The sequence below is a fragment of the Lynx canadensis genome, chromosome A2 (genome assembly GCF_007474595.2).
Source record: "Lynx canadensis isolate LIC74 chromosome A2, mLynCan4.pri.v2, whole genome shotgun sequence".
NCBI classification, from domain to species: domain Eukaryota; kingdom Metazoa; phylum Chordata; class Mammalia; order Carnivora; family Felidae; genus Lynx; species Lynx canadensis.
In genome coordinates, this window is record NC_044304.2 from 145,329,288 (window position 1) to 145,351,170 (window position 21,883).

The 21,883-nt window shown below is 44.6% G+C and overlaps 2 protein-coding genes across 8 annotated transcripts in view; both read left to right on the top strand.

Moving 5' to 3' along the window:
• Positions 1-3,224, top strand: part of AHCYL2 (adenosylhomocysteinase like 2) — a 170,873-nt gene extending 167,649 nt beyond the window's left edge. For all 6 annotated transcript variants that reach the window (XM_030308411.1, XM_030308412.1, XM_030308416.1 and 3 more), the window contains exon 17: positions 140-3,224. In XM_030308411.1, the coding sequence (XP_030164271.1) occupies positions 140-146 (7 nt within the window). In that variant the 3' untranslated portion in view covers positions 147-3,224. The remainder of the gene's footprint in view (positions 1-139) is intronic.
• Positions 3,225-7,799: 4,575 nt separating this feature from the next.
• The window catches only part of STRIP2 (striatin interacting protein 2), a 47,317-nt gene continuing 33,233 nt past the window's right edge, over positions 7,800-21,883 (top strand). For both annotated transcript variants that reach the window (XM_030308420.1, XM_030308421.1), the window contains exons 1-7: positions 7,800-7,948; positions 13,833-13,902; positions 16,890-16,964; positions 17,947-18,081; positions 19,434-19,554; positions 20,321-20,389; positions 20,589-20,695. In XM_030308420.1, the coding sequence (XP_030164280.1) occupies positions 7,820-7,948; positions 13,833-13,902; positions 16,890-16,964; positions 17,947-18,081; positions 19,434-19,554; positions 20,321-20,389; positions 20,589-20,695 (706 nt within the window). In that variant the 5' untranslated portion in view covers positions 7,800-7,819. The remainder of the gene's footprint in view (positions 7,949-13,832; positions 13,903-16,889; positions 16,965-17,946; positions 18,082-19,433; positions 19,555-20,320; positions 20,390-20,588; positions 20,696-21,883) is intronic.

Genomic DNA, 21,883 nt, shown 5'->3' on the forward strand with positions numbered 1-21,883 from the left:
AAGCACCACAAGTATTTACCCTCACCATCCACTCCAGAAAAGTCCCTGTCTACCTGCTGTACCTTTAGGTGGGCTCTTCATGTCCCAGAATCCTCATAAGCTGATAACATCATAGTCTCATCTTTCTTTCTCCCTCTAGGTATTAAGTTCCTGTAATTCAAGCCAGAAGAAGTTTTAAGGAATAGAACTCCAAGTCTTTTCTCCACTCCTATACAGGAAAGAACCCAGCAAGCTGCTTCTCCAATCAGCTGCTCGCCGTGCTCACCCTATATGTTAGGTTATTTATTTATTAAAACCTAGAATCCTGTGCCTGTTGCCTTGGCCCAAAGTGTGGTTACTGCCCGGGAGGCTGTGAGAGCCACAAGGGACAGGCTGAGGAAGGAAAGAAATGGGGTAATCCTTCCCAGTGCATTTTTTGCATCGTTCCCCGTTGACTTGGAATCCTCAGCAATGGTCATATGTCTCTTGTCCAGGTTCAGGAGTTAGTCCAGGGATTCCAGACTCCTTGTTCCCTGGGTTTTTTAGAATAAATTTCCTGCAGCTGCCTTTCTCAGCTTTGGCCCTTCCCTAGGTTAGGCCTTTTGGAAGCTACCGAGTCAACATGGCCTAAGTTCCCAGCCTTGACCATCACTATCACTGCCTTCTTTATAGAATGACTGGGAAGGAAGGAGTATATGTTATGGCTTTGGCAAGCTACACCAAAAACTTAGCTATGCCTGTGCTAACTTGGAGTCTTCTTCCTTACCCAGGACTCCTTTCTTCCTTGAATAGTCATGTCTATTTTAACACTTTCTGGGTCCAAGAGGGATGTGCCTCCATTATTTCCTCAGCAGCTCTGGTGTTTGTCAGATATTTGTCTTGCCATCTTTCTAACCCAGCTAACCCCTGCTCAGGAAGTGGGGGCTAGCCCCAGTGGGGCCCATAGTTTTACTTGTCATTTAACTGGACAGTTTCCCGGGAAGTTCCCTCTAGACTGGCACTGTCTCAGAAAAGGAGAGAAACTCTGCTTCCTGAAATTTCCTCTTACTGCCTAAAACTGCTTTTGAAACTGAGCAAGGAAAGATGAACTTTCCAATGGATCTGGGGGGTGTAGGGCTCTGGAAGTGGGACAGGTCACTCACGCCCACAGCTTGTCACTCTAAAGAAGCAGAATGTATTTATTTGTCTCCTGGGAAGGGCTCTGCAGCTAAACTGGGTAAGCTATACAGAGGTGACACTGTAAACTGTGTCCAAATGATTAAAGCTAGTTTGACTAGTTTCAGCTTCATCAGACATTTCATTTCTTTGGCCATTGCCATTGATGAAACTGGGATCTGATGTCTCTACGATTTAGTCTGTGGTTTTTCTTCTCTGCTGGGATATATTTTTATGTTCTTGCCTCTTCTGTCTTAAGACTCTATAATTCAGAGGTAGTTTCTTGAGTAACTCCAACATTACAAAAAACTAGTAATGCAAGCAGCCTGAAATTTTATGTCCCACGTAAGAGTTGGATACCTTTTGGAGACTGACATGTTGGTCTTAAGGGTTTCACTGGGACCAGACTTGTTCTAAGAGTTAAAGTCTGGAGTGGCCCTAGAAATCTTGAATGAAACGAGTCCCTTTCCCCCCCTGACAACTTTCTTTAACACTCTCATGTTTGTTGGTTTGTTTCCCCCCCTTTTTTTTTCCTACCCTGGTCTGCCTCATAGTCTCAAGACCAAGGTAACTCAAGGAAACACCACCAGACCACCCAGGATCACTATAACCTTCCTACCCTGATTCTCCTCACCTACCTCCACTTTGTTCAACTTCCCCTGGCGTTCATATATACTTTCAGAGCTAGTCTGGAAGTGACCTTCCTTTTGGAGGTAGAGAGGTGGCCTTTGGATAAATGGCTGTTTGCTTCATTAAATAGTATGCAGTCTCAGCCTAGAGAGTCTGGTTCCTCAGAGGCTTTATGTCTTAGCACATACCGGAAAAGTGCCACATATATGGCTATATTCTTTCATGAGGAAGATTGTAAATGCTGAAAATTCTACTAGACCTCTCAGTTCTTCCTTTTGCCTACCCAGTTCTGAGTTTTGTATTAATTGCATCTCTTTTGTATTAGTTAACTGGATACAGGTCTTTGTAACTTTTACCAAGGGCAGATTCCATTAGGTAGATATCTGGACTCTAGCCTGTTATGTTCATAAGCCAAAAACCATAACTTGCTGTTTCTCAGTAAAGCCGAGTTCTCTAGGGAGCAGTATTACTTAGGTACTGATCCTGACAGAGCACACCCTGCCTTGTTATAGTGAAGAGACCCATTCCAAATGAAAAAGGAGCCACCTTTGGGCCTCTAAGTTTGATTGCCAGTGTTGCTGCCCATGGTGAGATATTTGCCTCTGAGTTTCAGATGACCCCCTTTCCTTTCTCTCTAGGGACCCCATGTCATCAACCATTAAGAAGAAGGAGGCCCAGGCCTCCTGAGTATTTGGGTTCTACCTTAGTGTTGGAATTTGGTCATTATTCCCTCTACCCTTGGAATCAGAGAACAAAATGTGTCTTCTTCCCTCAAGCTCTCACCTTAGATGCATTCAGGTATCTGGAAGCATAGGAAAGAAGACGAATTATCTGTTTGTATATGGCCCTGGCTGGTGGAGATACTTAGCATTTTTTCTGCAATGAATTTCTGCTAGTTTTCAAGGTCTCATTTGCCTTCTTAATGGAAATTCAGGGTTTTTGTTTTTTGTTTTTTGTTTTCCTCGTTAAAAAAAGAAAAAAGGTATCTGGTCTACCTTCTGTCTGCCCTCCTACCTCCTCAACCTACCCTCCCATATGAGCACGGCTCCCCATGGCCACATACTCCTGCAAAGCTTTTTTGCTGCTTGGCTTTTCTCTGAACAGATCTGAAATTGCTGCTCCTGTGGTTTTCTCAAAATTAACTTTGTCATGGTTTTAAAAAAAAGAAATCAAAATGCATTGTTGCATTAAGCTTTTTTAATAAAGGAAATTATGGAAAGAAAATAGGCAACACCAGCAAATTATATGTAGAGAATAAACTAAACTATATATATATAATATATATATATTATATATATAATCATCTAGTTCTCATTGTCATCTTACTGAAAGGAAATAAAACCTCTAAGGATCACCGTTTCTGAGAGGATCTTGGAAATCTTTATGTCTAAGTGATTGTATTAGATCAGCAATAATGACTATGTAATCTCAAAAGATAAATAAAATATTCTTAAAATGGATTCTTGAGAGTATTGCTTGCTTCTGTGAACTAGGAATTCAAGAGATGAGTGACGTTTCTTGGCAACAGGCTGGAGAGCCTACTGCAGGGCAAAGATGTGAAAAGTTGAAGTGGTTACCAATAGCATATTTGAATGGCCTTAGCCTTGGGTCCCTTATTCCATGGTAGGCCATTCCACTAATATCTTTCCCCCAACCCACCCCCTGCTATGTGTGTAAAGAACCTGCTTTCTCAGAACCATCACCCCCGGGAGTTGAAAAGTATAGAGAAACTAGAGTGTGGTTCTAGGTCCCCCAAGCCCTCTGTGTTCTGCCCTTAGCTGGACAACACAAGATGCCAGCATCCATGGTTTGGGATTAAAGGGTCCTGACACCCAGAACTTGACTACATCCAACCAAAGGGAAGAAATAAATTACTCGGACAGAGATTTGTTTCCAGATCAGCTTTTGCCTGACTAAATCGGAAACTAAAGGGCGAATCCAACTTCCTATTCTTCCTCAACTACCAGTAGAGTGGCCATTTTTGAGCCAGTTTTCTAATAGCCACCTCTCTTAGTTGACAAATTAAACTAGTTCTTCCTGTATGCAAGATGTTTTCTTCCCTCTTAGAATCTTCTGCTACTTTGACTTGTGTTTACCTAAACTAAGGGCTAAAACAATTTGGGTAGTTGGTAATGGCTCAAAGCTGGTGCCACTCCAGTTGCGAAGGAGAATGCAGGGGCCAGCAATGAAACCTATGAGCCACTGGCAGGTTTCACCCCCCCTACAGCAGGGCTTGGCTCCTCTTCTGTGAAAGATGGGAGGATGGGTGCCTGGGTCTTAGTTTCAGACTCACAGGGTAAGCCCTGACTATGCACTGCTGTGCAATTTCTCTAGCCTGTGGTCCTGTGGAAAGAGACTGGACCTCTTAAGTCAGGCTCACTTGACTAGCTCTTCCATTTACAAGTTGTATAATTTGACCAATATTATATAATGACTCAGAGCCTTGGTTTTCTTGCCTTTGAAATGGGTAATGCTTATCTCCTGGGGTAAGGACTTAAAGATCTGATTTAATTTTTAAAATGCTGCTTAAAAATCTGGCACACACTGTGCTACACAAACATCAGTTTCTTATCTCAGTCTAAGGGTCCTAAATCCCCTGTTGCCTCATTACACCTACCTGTGCAGCATTGATGGGAGAGGAAGATATTCTGTCTTTTTTCTACTGCATCATTCGGGCTGCCCAATGCCCTAAAAAATTAGATACTGTAAAACTTTCTGCACCTTATGTTTTTTTAAGTGTTTGTTTATTTTTGAGAGAGAGACAGAGCGTGAGCAGGGGGAGGGCCAGAGAGAGAGGGACACAGAATCCAAAGCAGGCTCCAGGCTCTGAGCTGTTAGCACAGAGCCAGACACAGGGCTCGAACCCACGAACCATGGGATTGTGACCTGAGCTGAAGTCAGATGCTTAACTGACTGAGCCACCCAGGCACCCCTCTACATCTTATTTTTAAGTTCTATAATAGGTGCTGTCTATTTAGTCAAGTATCTGACCTCCATGCTTACATGGGGAAAGGAATATGTTCAGTCCTTGTAATTATACCTATTTATACCTCTGCCAGGAGCCCCCAAATGCCTGAGTTTGGGAACAAGGAAAAGTGGTAGTGTTGATTTAAAAATAATTCAGCACGGGAGCCATCTCTGCAAGATAGAAAAACTTGCAGACCAGCCCCTGACTGATTAGCCCTCAGGTGTATGTATGGATGCCTCCGTGGTCAATGGTATTGACGGCTAGCACATCTCTGCTGACAAATAAGCTAAAAGAAGTTCAGTGTGTACCAAGTCCATGGCCTATAATTTCAAAGTTTTCAGTTCATCCATGGTTTCTTGTCGACTTCTTCCAGGAGTTGTTTCCAGATACCTTCTTCCTTATGACCAGTTCTGAAAGTGGGACTATAATGAGCAGACAGATGTCCGATCTTCACTGTCTCCCATCCCACAGGGTGTAGAGAAGATAATGGATTGAGGTCTCTTGTGTTGATCCTTTGCAATCTCCATAACACCCGTTTTTCAAACCCCTTCTCTGAAAGTGAAGCCAGATGGAGCTCTAGGCTTAGCAATTAGCTTTGCATAGAGGCCAGAGAGGACTTGAGAGATATCCTCAGTCCTCCCCATTGAAGCCAGCTTGAGGCTTTGTTCTTTCGCCCAAGGTATACACTGGAAAAGGAAGAAAGCCTCAAAACTGGCCACCACTGACTGTTTGGGGATCCTGATGATTGACTAAGCTCACAAAAGAGACGATGAAGCTCTGGGCCTATCAATCCTAGAACTCTGACTGCTTAGGAGGACAGGAATTGGGAGTAGGAAGATAGAATAATTAGTTCTTTTATTAAGAAACCCTAATGGGTTGTGCAGTGGCGGGTTTACCACACTGCAGCAGTGATGAGCTAGGCGTGGGTTGTGAATTTTAAAGCAGAGTGTGACTCTTTTAGAGTTTAACAAATTATACCCAAAAAGAAAATTCCAAAATCAAATAGTTGAGGCCTCGAGCCATGAACTTTCTTGGAAATTCGGGTCATTTCAATTCTGTTAAGCCAGTAGGTCTCAACTGCAGAAGATATTGCCCCTCAGGAAACATTTTTGCCATATCTGGGGACACTTTTGGTTGTCACAACTTGGGGGAGGGTACTACAGGCATCTACTATGGAGAGGCCAGGGATTCTGCTAAACATCCTACAATGCATGGAACAGCTCCCCACCACAAGTTTTTCAGTCCCTATTACAGAAATCTTGTGTTAAACATACATATATGAGGTATACAAAATGAACAAAACTTGGCCCTACTCTCAAGAAACTTCTATCCACGTTGGGGGAAGAGGTGGGAATGGGAGAGGAAAGGGAAGTACAGTACATGAGTACAGTAAGGAGATGTTGGGGACAGAAGAGAAAGTAACTGAGAAAGCTCCAAGGAGTTCTCGCTCTCAACTCTGCCTTCATCCATCACCTACCGACTAGCAGAGTAAATTCTGAGGGAGACATATGGTTAAGAAAGGGTCAGAGCTGTCCATAAGATACAGGAAGGGGGAGCAGTCATTCCTTTGAGCCTCTTACTTTGGGGATATAGTAGAAAATATAAGAGGGGCGCCTGGGTGCCTCAGTTGGCTAAGCATTCGACTTCGGCTCAGGTCATGACTTCACAGTTTGTGAGTTCGAACCCCGCCGTCCGGCTCTGTGCTGACAGCTCAGAGCCTGGAGCCTGTTTCAGATTCTGTGTCTCCCTCTCCCTCTGCTCCTCCCCCCACTCGCACTCTGTCTCTCTCTCAAAATAAAATAAAGACATAAAAAAAATTTTAAAAAGAAAGAAAGTAGAAGAGTTTTGAATCCAAGCAGACTTGGCATGACACCCACCCAGCCGGAGCGGGTTGAGAACGGTCAAAAGGATGGCTTTCTGGAAGAGGAGGTAATAATGAAATAGAATCTTTATGGAACAATAGAAGCTAGCCAAGAAGAAGAGCAGAAAGTTTTTTCCAGAAAGAACAGCAAATACACTTAGACACGATGGAACACCTTGGGAACTGCGAGGAGTAATCTCGGAGTCCTGGTTTTCTCAACAGTAATACAGGATTAGTGGAAACAACCTGTCAGAGAGAAGTAGCATAAGATATCTGGAAAGTTTCAAGTGCAAGGCCTGGAACAAAGTGGCAGTTCAACAATTCCCTCAGTCCCATCCTTTTGATCCCACCCATTCCCCTCAGGCTGCTTTTTGGGGACTATTTACTGTCAACAGCGTTTTAGATAAATTGGCTGACCAGAGAGCTTCCTTTGTATCAAGCCCTCAGGAGGGATCTTAGAGGAAGGAAGGAAAGTGCTAGGGAGCATACGGGGGTTTGCTCTCCATTCAACGTTTCTCCCTAGCTCACACTTGAGGAAGGTGCCCTACTTGACAAGAGAAAGGCAGATGACCAGAAGCAGCCCTGAAGGGCACCAGCGATTTCACTGAAGTGAAAATGCCCCATCCCACCCCTCAACCCACCATCTCCCAGTCGAGCCCTCACTCTAGGCGGGATAAGTTCTCGAGAAATCTGAGAGGGCGAATCTCTCGTCGCCTTCGGTGTGCCTGACCACCCGGCGGTGCCATGCCTGCCCTGCGATTGAATCGGGACTAGGGGCGTCATGCGGGAGCTAGGATAGGACATCTGTGGTAATGGGGAAACCGAGACTGCAGTGGAGCAGGAGGCGGAGACTAGAGCTCCCCGAAAAGGTCGCTATTTGGGAGCGGGTGAGTGCTGAGCGAGAAGCAAAAAGATAACCCGCCAAACCTCTAGGCCCAGAATTCGGGAAGTAATGCCGAGAGCCTACCCCCGAGCCTAATGCTACCAGCAACGCGGCAGGACTTAAAAAAAATAGGAGGGGGGACGTCCCGTAAATGAGCCCCCCCCACCTCCTCCTAGTCCCGCTCGGAACGGCCGAACAGCCAATCGCGATGCGGGGCGGGGCTGCGGAGCGCGGCCGCAGCCAATAGCTGTGGAGAGGGCGGAGCCTGGATCCCAGCGCGCGGCGGCGGGGTCGACCCGGGCAGAGATCGCGGAGGGCTGAGGTAGCCGCTGAGTAGGGTGGCATGGAGGACCCCGCGGCGCCCGGGGCCGGAAGCGCGTCCACCAATGGCAACGGCAACGGCGGCGGCAAAGGGAAGCAGACGGCACCCAAGGGCCGGGAAGCGTTCAGAAGCCAGCGGCGGGAGTCGGAGGTGAGAAGCCGGGAGAGCTTCAGTTGGGGCCGGGAGACGCCCGCGGGCGGGAAGCCGTGGCTGAGGTGATTCGGCCCGGTCCCTCTGCCCTTCCGGAGCCCCCGGCGCGTTCGGGGCAGCCCCTCGGAGCGGGCGTCTGCGGGGTCTGCCGCAGCCTGGGCTCTGCAGCCCCTGACCCCTCTCTGCCTGTCTCCTGGTCGGGGGCTTCTTAGCCTTCTGGCCTCTCCTCCGGGGACGCGAAGATGTAGCGCGATCGAGACCATACCTGATACTTTTCAAATATTTATCGCACTTAGTCTCTGCAGCCCCTTGAAGTGGGGATTCGTGTTTTAGATTTCCGGGAAGAAACGGGCGCGGAGAGGTTCAGCGACTGGCCTGAAGGGGTGAGGGGCCAGAGCTCCGCCGCAGTGGAGACGGGCCGGCGTGGGGGGCAGCCACGCTCCCACCCCTGGGCCAGCGAGCAGATCCAGATGTGCCGAGTGACTTCTGCGCGGCCCCTTCCCCCGTGTGTTGGCAGGCTGTTTAGGGAGTGCCTTCCACGGACATCAGGACCCCTACCCGTAAGGGTCAACGACAGGCTTCAGGCCGGGGCTGTACCGGAGGGAGTGGATGGAACTGCTCAGGATACAAACCCACAGATAGGAATATGAATGTTTGGGTTACCTCCTCGTCTTCTGAAAAGGAATCCTAACTGGGAGGATGAAAGGAGTGAATTATTAGTCTCCGACTGCCTCATGCAGCCAGTGTCCATTAACTAGCCAAGAGTAGAATTGGATCTGAGTGGGTATCAAGAGGATAGACCCCAAAACGTCAGGTGTGAAAGGGACTGTAGAGATCATCTGCTTTAGCCCTTTCTCTTCCAGAAGTAAGAGACAGAAGTCACTTGCCCAAGATCACGCATCTGGCATAGTGGCCAGGAGCACCGCGCTTTGGGGTCATCCAGACCAGGTTTTGAATCCTAGCCCTATCACTTACTCTCTGTGTGACTTTTGGCAAATTGCCAAGCCTCTCTGAGCTCCAGCTCCTTCTTCGGTAAATGAGGTTAATGCTACCTACCTCAGAAGGTTGAGATAAAGTCAAATGAGATAATTGAATGTCAGATGTTTAATTCAGTGCAGGCACAGGCCATGTAATTGGTCAGTACATAGCAGCTCATAGGGCCAGACCTGGTACTAGAAGCCAGGTCTTTCTTGTCCCAGTCGGTTTACCGTTTGAATAGTACCTCGCAGCTTCCAGAGGGATTTCATGTAGGTTTTTCGTTTTGATACAGAAAAGTAGGAATCCCTCCCATTTTTTTAAAAGAGAGAAGTGGAGATGAAAAGACTAGTCCAAAATCACACCCCCTTTCAGAGACAGAGCTCAGCTCTGCTGTCTGGCTAGATGAGGGTTCTGTCCACATCATCTCCCTCCCTGCCTCACTATGAATCTGGCCTTTTAGAACACCCTGTACCTCCTTCCCCCAAGGCGACATTGTTTTTGCTTAAATGTGTTTTTTTTTGGGGGGGGGGGAGAAGAGGGTGGGCCATTCATTATTTCAAAAATTATTGAGTCCTTTCTACATGCCCAGCACTGTTTAGGTGCTACGGATACAATAGTGAACAAAACAAGGTCTTTTTCTGTGGCGCAAACATTCTAGCCAGGGTGGAGAGACAATATGCAAGTAAATAAAATAATCAGCTTCAGAATGATATGTTCTTTGGGAGAATTAAAACTCCTGACGTAGGAGGGCTTTTCCCTGCCTATGAAGTCTCCCATCAGGGAAAGGACTCTGATAGTACTTTCCTTTTGCCACTGAGTCCAGTATCCAGAGACTCAGAGCTTTCCACCTGCCCCACAGTTTTACCTCCTGGTTGTCTGCAGCTGTACTTTTTATGCACGGAAACGGACAACTGCAGTGATCCTCTCCATCTGGGCTCATTGCCTGCCAAAAGGCTAGCTGGAAAGATTAGCTTTCCTCCACCTTCCACTGCAGCAGGAAAGCTGCTTTTTACCTGTCAGTACATTCCCAGACTCAGATGACTATCTGCCTTTCCTTCCTTCCCTCCTTTTGCTTTCCTGTGAGAGACAGTCCTCGGGGGAGATGGTTTATCCGCCCCCCCCCCCAACCACCACCTTGGGCTTCTAAAGGATTACTGGAAGAGAATTACTGTTGGCACAATTCAAGAGAGCCTCCTCATCCATCACTGTGCCTGTAGGGGACACTGGTTGACCTACCCACTCCCAACGGTCCCAACGAAAATAGGAAGCTAGAGAATAATTGTTTGCTTACTAAGATTCTTGGGGTGCCTGGGTGGCTCAGTCAGTTAAACGTCTGACTCTTGATATCCACTCATGTCATGATCTCATGGTTTGAGAGATTGAGCCCAGCCTCTACACTGACAGAAAGGAGCCTGCTTGGGATTCTGTCCCTCTCTCTGCCCCTCTCCCTCTCTCTCTGTCCCTCCCCACCTGTGTCCAAGCTCTCTCTCAAAATAAATAAGTAAATAAATAAACATTTTTAAAAATTTAAAAGAAAAAGAAAGCTCTTAACCAAATGAGTCACCTCAGGCCTCTTTCAGCCAGATTCCCTGGTTTAATTGGTTCCCAAATTCCTTGACAAAATTTTACTGGTTTGTGGCAAGAGGAGGAAAATTCAGGGCAATGAAGTAAGTTTTTCATAAAATGTAGTTCAATGCAATAAATTTAAAGAGTGTGTTCAATTTGGGGCATCTGGCAAGCTCTGTTGGTAGAACATGCAAATCTTGATCTCAGAGTCATGAGTTTAAGCCACATGTTGGGTGAAGAGCTTACTAAATAAATAAAATAAGGATGTATGTGATTTATGTATTTATTTAGACTAAACTTTTTACTTTGGAGGGATTTTAGGTTTATAGAAAAGTTGCAGAGGTGGTATAGAGGGTTCCTGTACCCCTCGCTCAGTTTCCCCTGATGCCAGCCTTTCAGGTTTCCACAGTGCCTTAGCCAAACCATGGAAGCAGCACTGGTCCATTGACTCATGCAAGGCTCTGTTCCTTGGAGTTCTTCTCAGGCCTGGTCTGGTCTGGCCAGCCCCCGCCTCACCCATAGCAGTTCTTCTGAACCTCCTCTGGGCTGTGAGAATTTCTCAGTGAACCTCATCCAGAGTCTGTCTGACATAAGGCAAGGTTTTGGGCTTTCACGTGGAAGACCAGAGTGGTGACTGCCCTTCTTATCACATCATAGCAGGGGACATGCAACATCTTGTCATTGGGATGCTGGCCCTGGGCCCCACCGCAGGATGTATGCAATTTAAAACAGTATTTTTCAAACTGTGAGTTGAGACCAACATTTTTTAAAAGAAATAGAATAATAAAATCTAAATCACATAGTAATGGTATTATTTTTAAAAACTTTTGTTCTGGTTTTGTGTGTGTGTTGGAACATGTAAAATTTATTTATTCTTTGATTTACAAGCAAAAAACTTCAAAAAGCATTACTTTTAATAACTCTTATTCTAAAATTGTGTCCTCATTTTGGGATATTAAACTGTTCTTTTTTGAAATATATATTTTTAAAAAGGTTTTTAAGTCTCTGTTAATCAGAATAAAACCTCAACTACCTTGTGTCATTCCCACCCTCCACCTTTTTTTTTTTTTCCTTACTGGTTTCTGTAACCCAGAAGTATTTGGAAATATTTGCAATAATGGATTTAAACATGATTTGCATTGTTGGCAGTGTAAATTGATAAAGTGGTTTTGGAAAACAAAAAACGAATCTATCCTTAGGAAAGATCCTAAATATGAAAAAATTTATAGGTGTATTACAACTTTATGTTTATAGTAAAGAAAAATTAAAAACAACTTATATGATCAACAATAGAGAACTGGTTGGGGCGCCTGGGTGGCTCAGTCGGTTGAGCCTCCAACTTTGGCTCAGGTCATGATCTCATGGTCTGTGAGTTCGAGCCCCATGTCGGGCTCTGTGGTAACAGCTCAGAGCCTGGAGCCTGCTTCGGATTCTGTGTCTCCTTCTCTCTGACCCTCCCCTGTTCTTGCTCTGTCTCTGTCTCAAAAATAAATGAACATTTAAAAAAAAATAAAAAATAAATAAAAACAATAGAGAACTGGTTAAGTAAACTGGTTAGTTATCTGCCCACTTTGCTGTACACTTAGCTGTTTAAAATGATAGTCATAATATGAGAAAGTGCCTTTTAATATAATATTAATATAATATTATATTGTTATATATTATTTATATATGTAATATAAAAATGCCTAATACTATAATATTAATATTGTAAGTACAGTAAATAAAATCCTAAGTAGTATAACCACCTACATAGTGCTACCAAGTGCTAGGTAGTGTGCTAAGTGCTTTTTCCTCTATTCATTCATCTAGTGCTTATAATGACCCTATGAATTATCCTCATTTTACAGATGAGAAAACTGAGCATGTCATTTTCCAATAATTCCCTGACACCAGTTCAGTTCTGATACTATCTGTAGTTAGCACAAACCTCACAAGTTAAAGGCTCGGTTCCGGTTCCGTAAGACTGTCCCTACTTCAGATGCCAGCCACACCTGGGGCCCCGGGGCTACAAGCACTATACCTGGCCAACTGCAAACTCAGAGGTTCCATGACCACCCCCACCCAACCCACCCGCTGCCATCTCCTGATTCCATAATTTGCAACAATGACTCACAGAATTAAAAAAAAAAACAAAAAACTGCTCTGCTTATGATTACAATTTTAATATAAAGGATGCAATTCAAGAATGAGGAGAGGCAAAGACAAGATGTGGGGGTAGGATGGTGCAGAGCTTCCACGCCCTCTGGGTACCACCCTCCTAGCACTTTGGTGTGCCCAAACCCCATTGTTTCAGGGCTTTTACATGGGGTTTCATTACCTAGGCATGGTTGTTTAAACCATTGGCATAGGGGCTGGCTCAGTTGGTTGATTAAACCATTGGTCGGTAGTTGAACTTAATCTTCAGCCTCCTCCCCTCTCTGGAGGTGGGGCCAGTCCTTCCTTTGAAACTCTGAAAGGCTCACCAGCAATCACCTCACTAGCATAAACTCTTAGTATTGTTGACAGGGGCTTTTAAATTATAGACACTCCTATAGGAGCTCTGTGCCTGGAACCGAGGGCAAAAACCAAATACATTTTTTATACCACACTGAGGCACAGGGAGATTAAGTAACTTGTTTAAGATTGCCATATGTGATGGATGAGATTCAAAATAATATTTTTTTGAGATTCAAAAATTTTTAACTTATATATATTAATGTATACTGGTAGGAAATACTCCAAAATGCTTAGAGAGGTTAGGGTATGGGATTACATTAAAATATTTTTTATATAGGATTATAACATTATACCTACAGCAGCATATGAAATCTAGCTTTAATATAACGTGGAGTAGAAATACTACCTTATTTGAAAATCCTGAAGTTGTGGAACATACAGCTGAGGGACCTCCTTTTATAAATGAGGAACTATGATCCAAAGAACGAGATCTGCCAAAATCATACAGTGGGCTAATGACAGTGGGCTAAAATTAGAATCCAGCTCACCTCTTTTGTTTTTGTCCATCTCATTTTTCTAGAGATCAGCTAGATGCTCTTCTGCTCTGTGTTTATGTAGGTCAGATACAGGCACAGATTTCATAGCTTTCATATCTGTTCACGATCCTAGCCCTTTACTCAGAGTTTCTGATTCTATGTAGGAATCTTCAGCCCCGCCCTGCACTGAGCCTAGTATTTTGGCTTGGAGGAGGGTACCTCTTGGATTAGAGGCCCAGAAGGGACTCTCCTCGCTGCCTCCCTGATCTAATGTTGGACTTCAGGAGAGGAAGAAGATTAAATGAGAGTATAATTTCCTTGTTCATCTCTCTTCCCAAGTTACTGCAAAGACTTCTCCATTACAGGGCTCTGTGGACTGCCCCACTCTGGAATTTGAGTATGGAGATGCAGATGGGCACGCAGCAGAGTTGTCAGGTACGAGGTAGAGATGGGCTGTGGAGAGGGGAAGGATGGCCACGAGGAGAGGGCCTGGGTCTGTGATCTCTCCTGGCAGCTTATCTGTTTTCCACATTCCCATCTGTCTCCAACCTCCAGCAGTAAATATCTTTGCTTTTACATTTCTTCCTGTGATTTCTCCTTTGGCTACAGTATTCTCCACTTTCATTCTATCACTCTTTTCTGCTTACCCTTCTTTATTCTCTTTTGGTGCACTCTCAAATCCTTTTTCTTTCCGTCTTTTCCCCACTCCTCTTGTTTCTCGTATCTTTGCATGCGTGCCCCCTTCTTTCTGCCACCCTCTCCCTTTCTGTCTCTCTGAATTTTTAGCTTAGGCTAAGTGTGATCCCCTCACATTAAGAGCCTCCACGTTACACGTGCTATTAATACCAGTTATTAATAAACAAGCTTTGGGTGGAGATGGTGTGAAAATTAAATATTCTGTCACATGGAAGTGACACTTTGAGACATGCTTTTTCAGAGAAAAGAGACAGACAATTTTAAAGAAGTTCTTGTGAATAAGCACAGGGAATAAATTTTGTGATGAGTGACAGAAATAGCTGAGTTTAATAACCGACAAAGGATGAACATTCCTAATAATATATATAAATGAATACATTTCATATATGTACGCATGTGTATGTGTGTGTATCGAGAGAGAAGAGAGGAAAAGACAAGTAGTCAAGGAATATGAATAGGAATTCAGAGAATAGAAAACCATATGGTCAATAAATATATGAAAAGATGTTCAACTACATTAGTAAATGAGGAAAAGCAAATTAAAATAATGAGATATTTCACATTCATCAGATTGCAAAACTTAAAAGCCTGAAGTTGGCGAGGGTGCAGAGAAATGAGTACTTTTATACACTGACTGGCATGAGAGAGCAGAGCATAAAATTGGAAAGCACTTTGGTCATATCTAGCAAAGTTGAAAATGCGCACATCTTATGACCCAGTGATTCTAGATGTACCTTTTAAAGAACACTTGGGCACAAGAAAACACATATGAAGATGTTTATTGTAGCCATTGTGAAAACATTTAAAACAACTTAGGGGAATGGATGAACTGTAGTATATCAATATAGTAGGTTGCTGCATAGATGTTAAAATAGTTGATCTATGTCAATATGTTTCAATATCAATAAATTAAAAAAATTTTTAATGTTTTATTTATTCTTGAGAGAGAGAAAGACAGAGCATGAGCAAGGGAGGGGCAGAGAGAGAGAAGACACATACTGAAGCAGACTCCAGGCTCTGAGCTGTCAACACAGCGCCCAACGTGGGGCTCGAACTCACAAGCTGTGAGATATGACCTGAGCCGAAGTCAGACGCTCAACCGACAGAGCCACCCAGGCGCCCCATCAATATCAATAAATTAAAAGCACATTGTTGAGTGGGGAAAGAAACAGTGACAAAATAACTTACACATGCATCCAGAAAACAGCTTAAACACACAAACCTAAAAGATGTTTCTGGGAAGTCCAGTTGCACACTTGATTGAGAACGGTGTCAGTTAAGTAAACAGATGTGTTCATCATACTGTCATGTAAAAAACTATTGAAAAATATACTAAATAGTGATTTAAAAAAAAATAATACATATAATACCCTGTTTGGATAAAAACTTTCAAAACAGAACATATCATGTTGTTTACAGGTATATATGTGTGTAGTAAAAGTAGAAAAATAGGCATGTGAAGCATACATACCAATTTCATTAAAATGGTTATCTCTAGAGAGGGGAATAAGATAGAATGGGAGGAGAGGGGGGCTTTAGATGTCGGAAGCAAATATGACAGGTATAAACATTTGTTTAATCTGGGTAGAAGACACAAAGGTATCTTGTATGTATTCTATATCTGTATATGAACGTTCACGATCTAAAATTTAAAAATAAACAAAAAGTTTAGTACCTAACAGCCTTGCTCCCTTTTCTGACTGGGTTTATGTTGCGCTCTTTAAAAACATCTATGCCCACTACCCACTGAGCACTGAAGAATATCAGAGTCAGGGCTAGAATTTGCTTCTGGTCAGTCCAGGATTCTGGAACTCAGGACTCAAAAGCCCTGCTTCCCAGATAAGGTGTTTCTCAACCATTAGACCGAGAACATACGTGAATTTCTCTTTGTGAATTATCTGTGACCTAGTTAAATTTCCAGCAAGGATCTCAGGCCACAGAATTTTGAGGAAATCTGTTCTGTCACCTATTGACTTCTCAGCCTCAATTCTTCATCCTCTGTAAGATGAAGGTACTGGTATAATGTCCCAGAGTGTGTGTGTAGGAGACGGCATTTTTATTTCTCAAGCTCTCTGCATTTTGTATTCAGAGGCTATTGTTAATAAAGTTAGATTTCCTTGGGCATAAGCAGCCTTTTGGCGACAGTAGCTACTTCTAAGTGGTTTGATGCTGTCTCTACCTGCGTGGCCTTGGGCAGGAACCTAAACTTCTGTACCCTTTGAGGAATCTCAGTAGGGAGAGAATGAACTGGCTTTAACCCCAAAGTGCCATCTAACACATACTCTCCAGCCTTTGCTCTGGCTCCTTGAATAGCGCAAGGAGCTTGCCTCTAAATTTCGGGCACTGTGTTGCCCTTCTCTTCCCTAGAGACAGGATAGCTTCAGTCTGGGTTGACAAGCAGAAGGGGCTGCAGCCCTAAGAAGCAGGAGTGATGACATTTAGCCCTCTCTGCTCCAACCCTCCTGGCCCTCACCAAGTGTTGAAGACTGCCTTCTTTGCTATAGCAGCCAGCTGGCAGGAGGAGGACAGGTTTGATGGTTTAATCACCCAGGGACACAAGTGGCTATTTTTAACTGCTCCGAAAGGGAGGAAGTTGGCTCTGGATTGAATTGGACGCAGGAATGTGTTGGAAGCTTTAGCTCTTTCATGCCACCCTCTCCACCTCAGGCCCCTTTTATAAGGGTCTGCCGAATGTTTGTGACTCTGTCCTATCTTTTCTGCCACAGAATTATATAGCTACACTGAAAACCTGGAATTTACCACTAACAGGAGGTGCTTTGAAGAAGATTTCAAGACTCAAGGTGATCCCAGATTCTTATTAATAGAAACCTGGTTTTCCCTCCATGATATCCCAGCCTGATCTAGAAAAGCCCAAAACAAAGTATGACCCTTCTTCATCCTCTCCATAACCATATAATTTCTCTATTCCTCCTTTCATATGGGACACAGAGTTTCCTATATCTCAATTGGGGAGGCCATGGATGGAAGCAAGAGAAGCCTGAGCTGGGTCCCTTTCACTGATGTAAAGAGGGCCCAGAGAGCCGAGGGATGGGGACTGGGCAGGTACCCTGCTACCTGGTAAAACCCTGTGCCTAGTGTAGTCCTTGACCTTGACATTCAACCCCTGCCTCCAACTCTGCCTCACTCCTAATAACATCTAATAATATTTTATGTGCCCACACTGCAATCCTCTCAGACCTCCATTTCCTTACTTGGTCAGTGAATTCAATTTGCAATTCAACAGATGTGTGGTGAGTACTTTTTTGTGCCGGAGATGCAGGGGGCAGGGGTGAATTTGCAGTATCTTCAAAGAGATTATAGTCCAGTGGCAGAGTGGAGGTGTGTACATCACAAAACTGAGGCCAAGAGGAAAAATGGTAAGTATCATAAGAGAAGTAAAAAAGTTTCTTGGAGGACAGAGCTGGCTGGAGCATTAGTGGAAAAGAGGTAATTTAGTATTGAACCTATAATGATGAATAGGAACTGGATAGGTAGGGAGAGAGAGAGAATTCCTTGAAAAGGCAGAGATAGGATGGAATAGACTGTGTGTGGAGAATAGAGGGAATATGAAGGAAGATAAGGCTGCAGAGTGGGTTCAGCCAGAACTTTTTGGGTCCTTTACTTTGCCAATCTCTTAGTGGAATCTTCTCGGCTAAATAAGGAAAGCTTTTGGAGAGAAGAATTTGTTGGGGGCTGGGATCAGAGATGGATATGCTATCAGGAGCCTTTCCAGGAAGGGGAAGCAGAAGCTGACACTGGATCTGTATGGTTTTCTGTCCCCAGTGCAGGGCAAGGAGTGGCTGGAATTGGAGGAAGATGCTCAGAAGGCCTATGTGATGGGACTCCTAGACCGACTGGAGGTGGTCAGTAGGGAACGGCGACTGAAGGTGGCCCGAGCTGTTCTCTACCTGGCCCAAGGCAAGTGACCACCTTTGCCAGCTTGAAATGGCTGAAAACCAGGGAGAGAAATGTTGTTATCAGGACTAGGATGAGGCAAGCCAGGCTGAAAAAGCAAGTTCCCTGCCTCTCAAAGACAGATCTTATCAAGTGCTAGAAGTAATCTGGTGCTTATGAGGAGGTTAAGGAGATGGTGGTGGGTACTATTCCGGATCCCTTGGAATTGGCCTTTATCTTACCGGGCATGCCAAGATTTCTTATAGGGTTGTTTATTTCTTCATGTGGGCTGTGATCACATGTGGAGATTTAGCAAGCGAATCAGTGTGGCTAGAGTTGATGATGCACCACCAGCCGAGCATGGAGGCTTCTTTCATCAGCTATGGCGCAGGCTTCCACTGAGGGGAGGCAGTGGAGTACCTCAGAGTCACAGATGGTGGACCCTCTGCATTATTTCTTATTTGCATTTAGAAGGTTCAAGCCAGCATAGCAGCAGGAGTGGATACAGTGGGTAATTGGGAGATGATCAGAACTTGGTGGGATTAATTGAGGAAATCTTCTCAGAAGAGACCTATTAGCCAGGTGTTGGAAAGAGAAATGAGATAGCCTAGCTGGAATAGTAAAAATAAGCCCTGAGATCATAATAAGAGGACTGTTGGCAGAACCAACTAGCTGGGAACTTAAAAAACTATAAAAGAAAATAATAAATGGAGAGGGAAGAGAATGGTGAAGGGAAGACTGTAGCAAAAAAAGCGGTGCCTAACCATCTCTCTTGGGTCTGGTGCTCTGGCCAACTTCCAACTGCCAGTACCTTCAACTTTTTACCTGAAAGCTTTGTCTGCAGCCTATATGGGGTAACCAGAAAGTGCTAGGGAATTCATGTAGCACTGATCACTGACTGACAGGAGTTAGTGGGTAAATAGCCCAACTACCTCACTCTTCTTGGGTGGGAGGATTCTGAGGTGTGTAAAATATATACTGTTTCCCAGAGCTTCCCCCAACCTGGGTTTCAGCTCTTGGCTGCCTTCTCTTCCCTATCTCATTTCCCCACTTCTCAACTAGGATCATCTCCCAAATAAACTACTTGCATTTTAATCGTTCTCTCTGGATCTGCTTCTCAGGGAACTCAAACTTAAGACAGACCAGTGATAAGCACATTGGACCTGACTCTGGAGACTGCTTCTCCTCTTTTGAAACTGGCTCATTCAAAGTTCTGGAGGTTCTGGCTCTGGAAGTTCTGGAGGGCCTTGCCCTACCTTTGTCAGCCTAATTGTTGGGCTAGGTGTTGAAAGATAGTCTTAAGATCATGGGGAAGAGTGGAAAGAACTGGGATACCACTCTCACGTACAATTCCGTGGCACTGTCTGGTCCTTTAGGCACTTTTGGGGAATGTGATTCAGAGGTCGATGTGCTACACTGGTCCAGGTACAACTGCTTCCTGCTCTATCAGATGGGGACCTTCTCGGCCTTCCTGGAGCTGCTCCACATGGAAATCGAGTGAGAAGCCTAGGGGAGGGCTGGCCTAGACAACCCCCTTCCTTGAAGGGTGCCTCATGTCCTGTGCTGATTCCCTCCCTATAGAGACCTCTGTGGGAGCAGGGTCTATTCATACTTCAGTCCAAAGCTTACTGATAGTTCCCCTCTCCAGCCATGCTCTCTGATATTCTGTCTTCCTCCCTGAGATTGGGCTCATCAACAGCTTCTGCCCTACTTACAGCTTCGATCCTGGGCTTCAGGGCCCTATCCTGGGCGGGTTCCCTTTGTATCTAAACACCTTCTCAACTCAGCCTAAGTGGAATCCATGAAGGAGACTGTTCTACCTGAGAACATGACCCAAGAGGAACAGGACCAATTTCTGTTGCTGTGCCCAGTTCTTTCCTTTTGGGTCATAGCTCTAAAGGTGGCCTTGGTTGCTGCTGCCACTATAGTGATCCCTCATTTTATCTCAAGCCCATCACCCAGGAGTTTAAATAGGGCAAATTTAAAGGGTTGCTTAGCATCTACTTTGTGTCCAGCACAGTACTAGGCACAATGTGGATTATAGGAGGGATTGTCACAGACCTTGCCCTTGCCCATCTTTACCACAGACAAGCATTTACTGAGATGGCAGAGGAATTCTGTGGGCTCATTTACCTTAGACCAGTTTCTTTTAGCTACATAGCCAGGGAATAGCAGGTACTCAGGTTTGGGTATATGATAAGTGGGGACGCAGGATGTAAAGAGGATATCTGAGTTCCGCTTCTCTCTCTCCTCCCCACGGCAGCAACAGCCAGGCCTGTAGCAGTGCTCTTCGGAAACCAGCCATCTCCATTGCTGATAGCACAGAGCTCAGGTGAGTGAGCTGGCCCTGGGATTGGAAGAGGGGGTGGTCAGCAATGGGTTACCCTTTGCCCAAGTTCCCCAGATACACCCAGATTACTAATAGTTGCTAATTCCACTGGGTTGAGCTCCCACACGAATCTTCCCTGAGGTCTCTGACTACAGGTTAGGAGCTGCTTTGGGAACCTTTTGTAACCCTTCTATAACCCCAGGGTGCTGCTGAGTGTTATGTACCTATTGGTGGAAAATATCCGCCTGGAGCGAGAGACAGACTCCTGCCGGTGGAGGACAGCACGAGAGACCTTCCGCACTGAATTGAGTAAGAAGTGGCATTTGAGGAAGGAAGGGGATGAGGTGCTGGTAGTGGAGGGGCATCTGCATAGTAGAAACGGAAAGCTCCCCTTCCTGCCAGCCTGCCTGCCTTCCTTCCTTCCTCACTTCCTCCCTCCCTCCCTCCCTGCCTCCCATTCTTTCTTCCTTCCTTTTTCAGAATTGGCATCCATTCTTTTATTCTTACTTTTTAAAAAATGTTTATTTTGAGAGAGAGAGAGAGAGTACACACAGGGGAAGGGCAGAGAGAGTGGGGGAGAGAGAATCCACGCTGTTAGCACAGAGCCCAATGTGGGGCTTGATCTCATGAACTCCAAGATCATGATCTGAGCTGAAACCAAGAGTCAGGCACTTAACCAACTGAGCCATTTGTTGCTCCTATTTTTTTTTTTTTTTAAAGTAGGCTCCTCACAGGGAGTAGAGCCTAACGCAGAGCTTGAACTCACAACCCTGAGATCAAGACTTGAACTGAGATCAAGAGTTGGATGCTTAACCAACTGAGCCACCCAGGTGTCCCTAGCATCCATTTTTTTAGGGCAGAGATACTGTGTGGCAGGCATGAAGACCTGGCTTGACTGCCCTTGTGTCTATGAATTAGGACCAATTACGTGTCATTTCTGTGCCTTGGTTTCCTTGGTTATAAGTGGGGATAGTCATCCATCTCCCATTTCATCATCAATCTCACATAAAAAAATAAGTTGAATCAACTTGAAAATGTTAGTTGGTAATGTCATCAGACAGGGATAAGATACGAAGGCCTGCAGGATTTTTAAAATATATTCACTAAAGGACACCTGGGTGGCTCCGTTGGTTAAGCATCTGACTTCAGCTCAGGTCATGATCTCATGGTTTGTGAGTTCAAACCCCATATCGAGCTCTCCACTCTCAGCAAGGAGCCCGCTTTGAATCCTCTGTCTCCCTCTCTCTCTCTGCTCCTCCCCTGGTCACTTGCTCTCTTTCTCAATAAATAAATAAAATAGAATAGAACAGAATAAAATAAAATAAATAAAATAAAATAAAATAAAATAAAATAAAATAAAATAAAATAAATAAAATAAAATAAAATAAAATAAAAATTCCACTGATGTGGAAAAGTGAGTTGTGATCCATGAAACGCATTGAATTCTTTGACCAGAAAGCAACATCTTTATATTACTATTACTTCTAGTTTGGTATC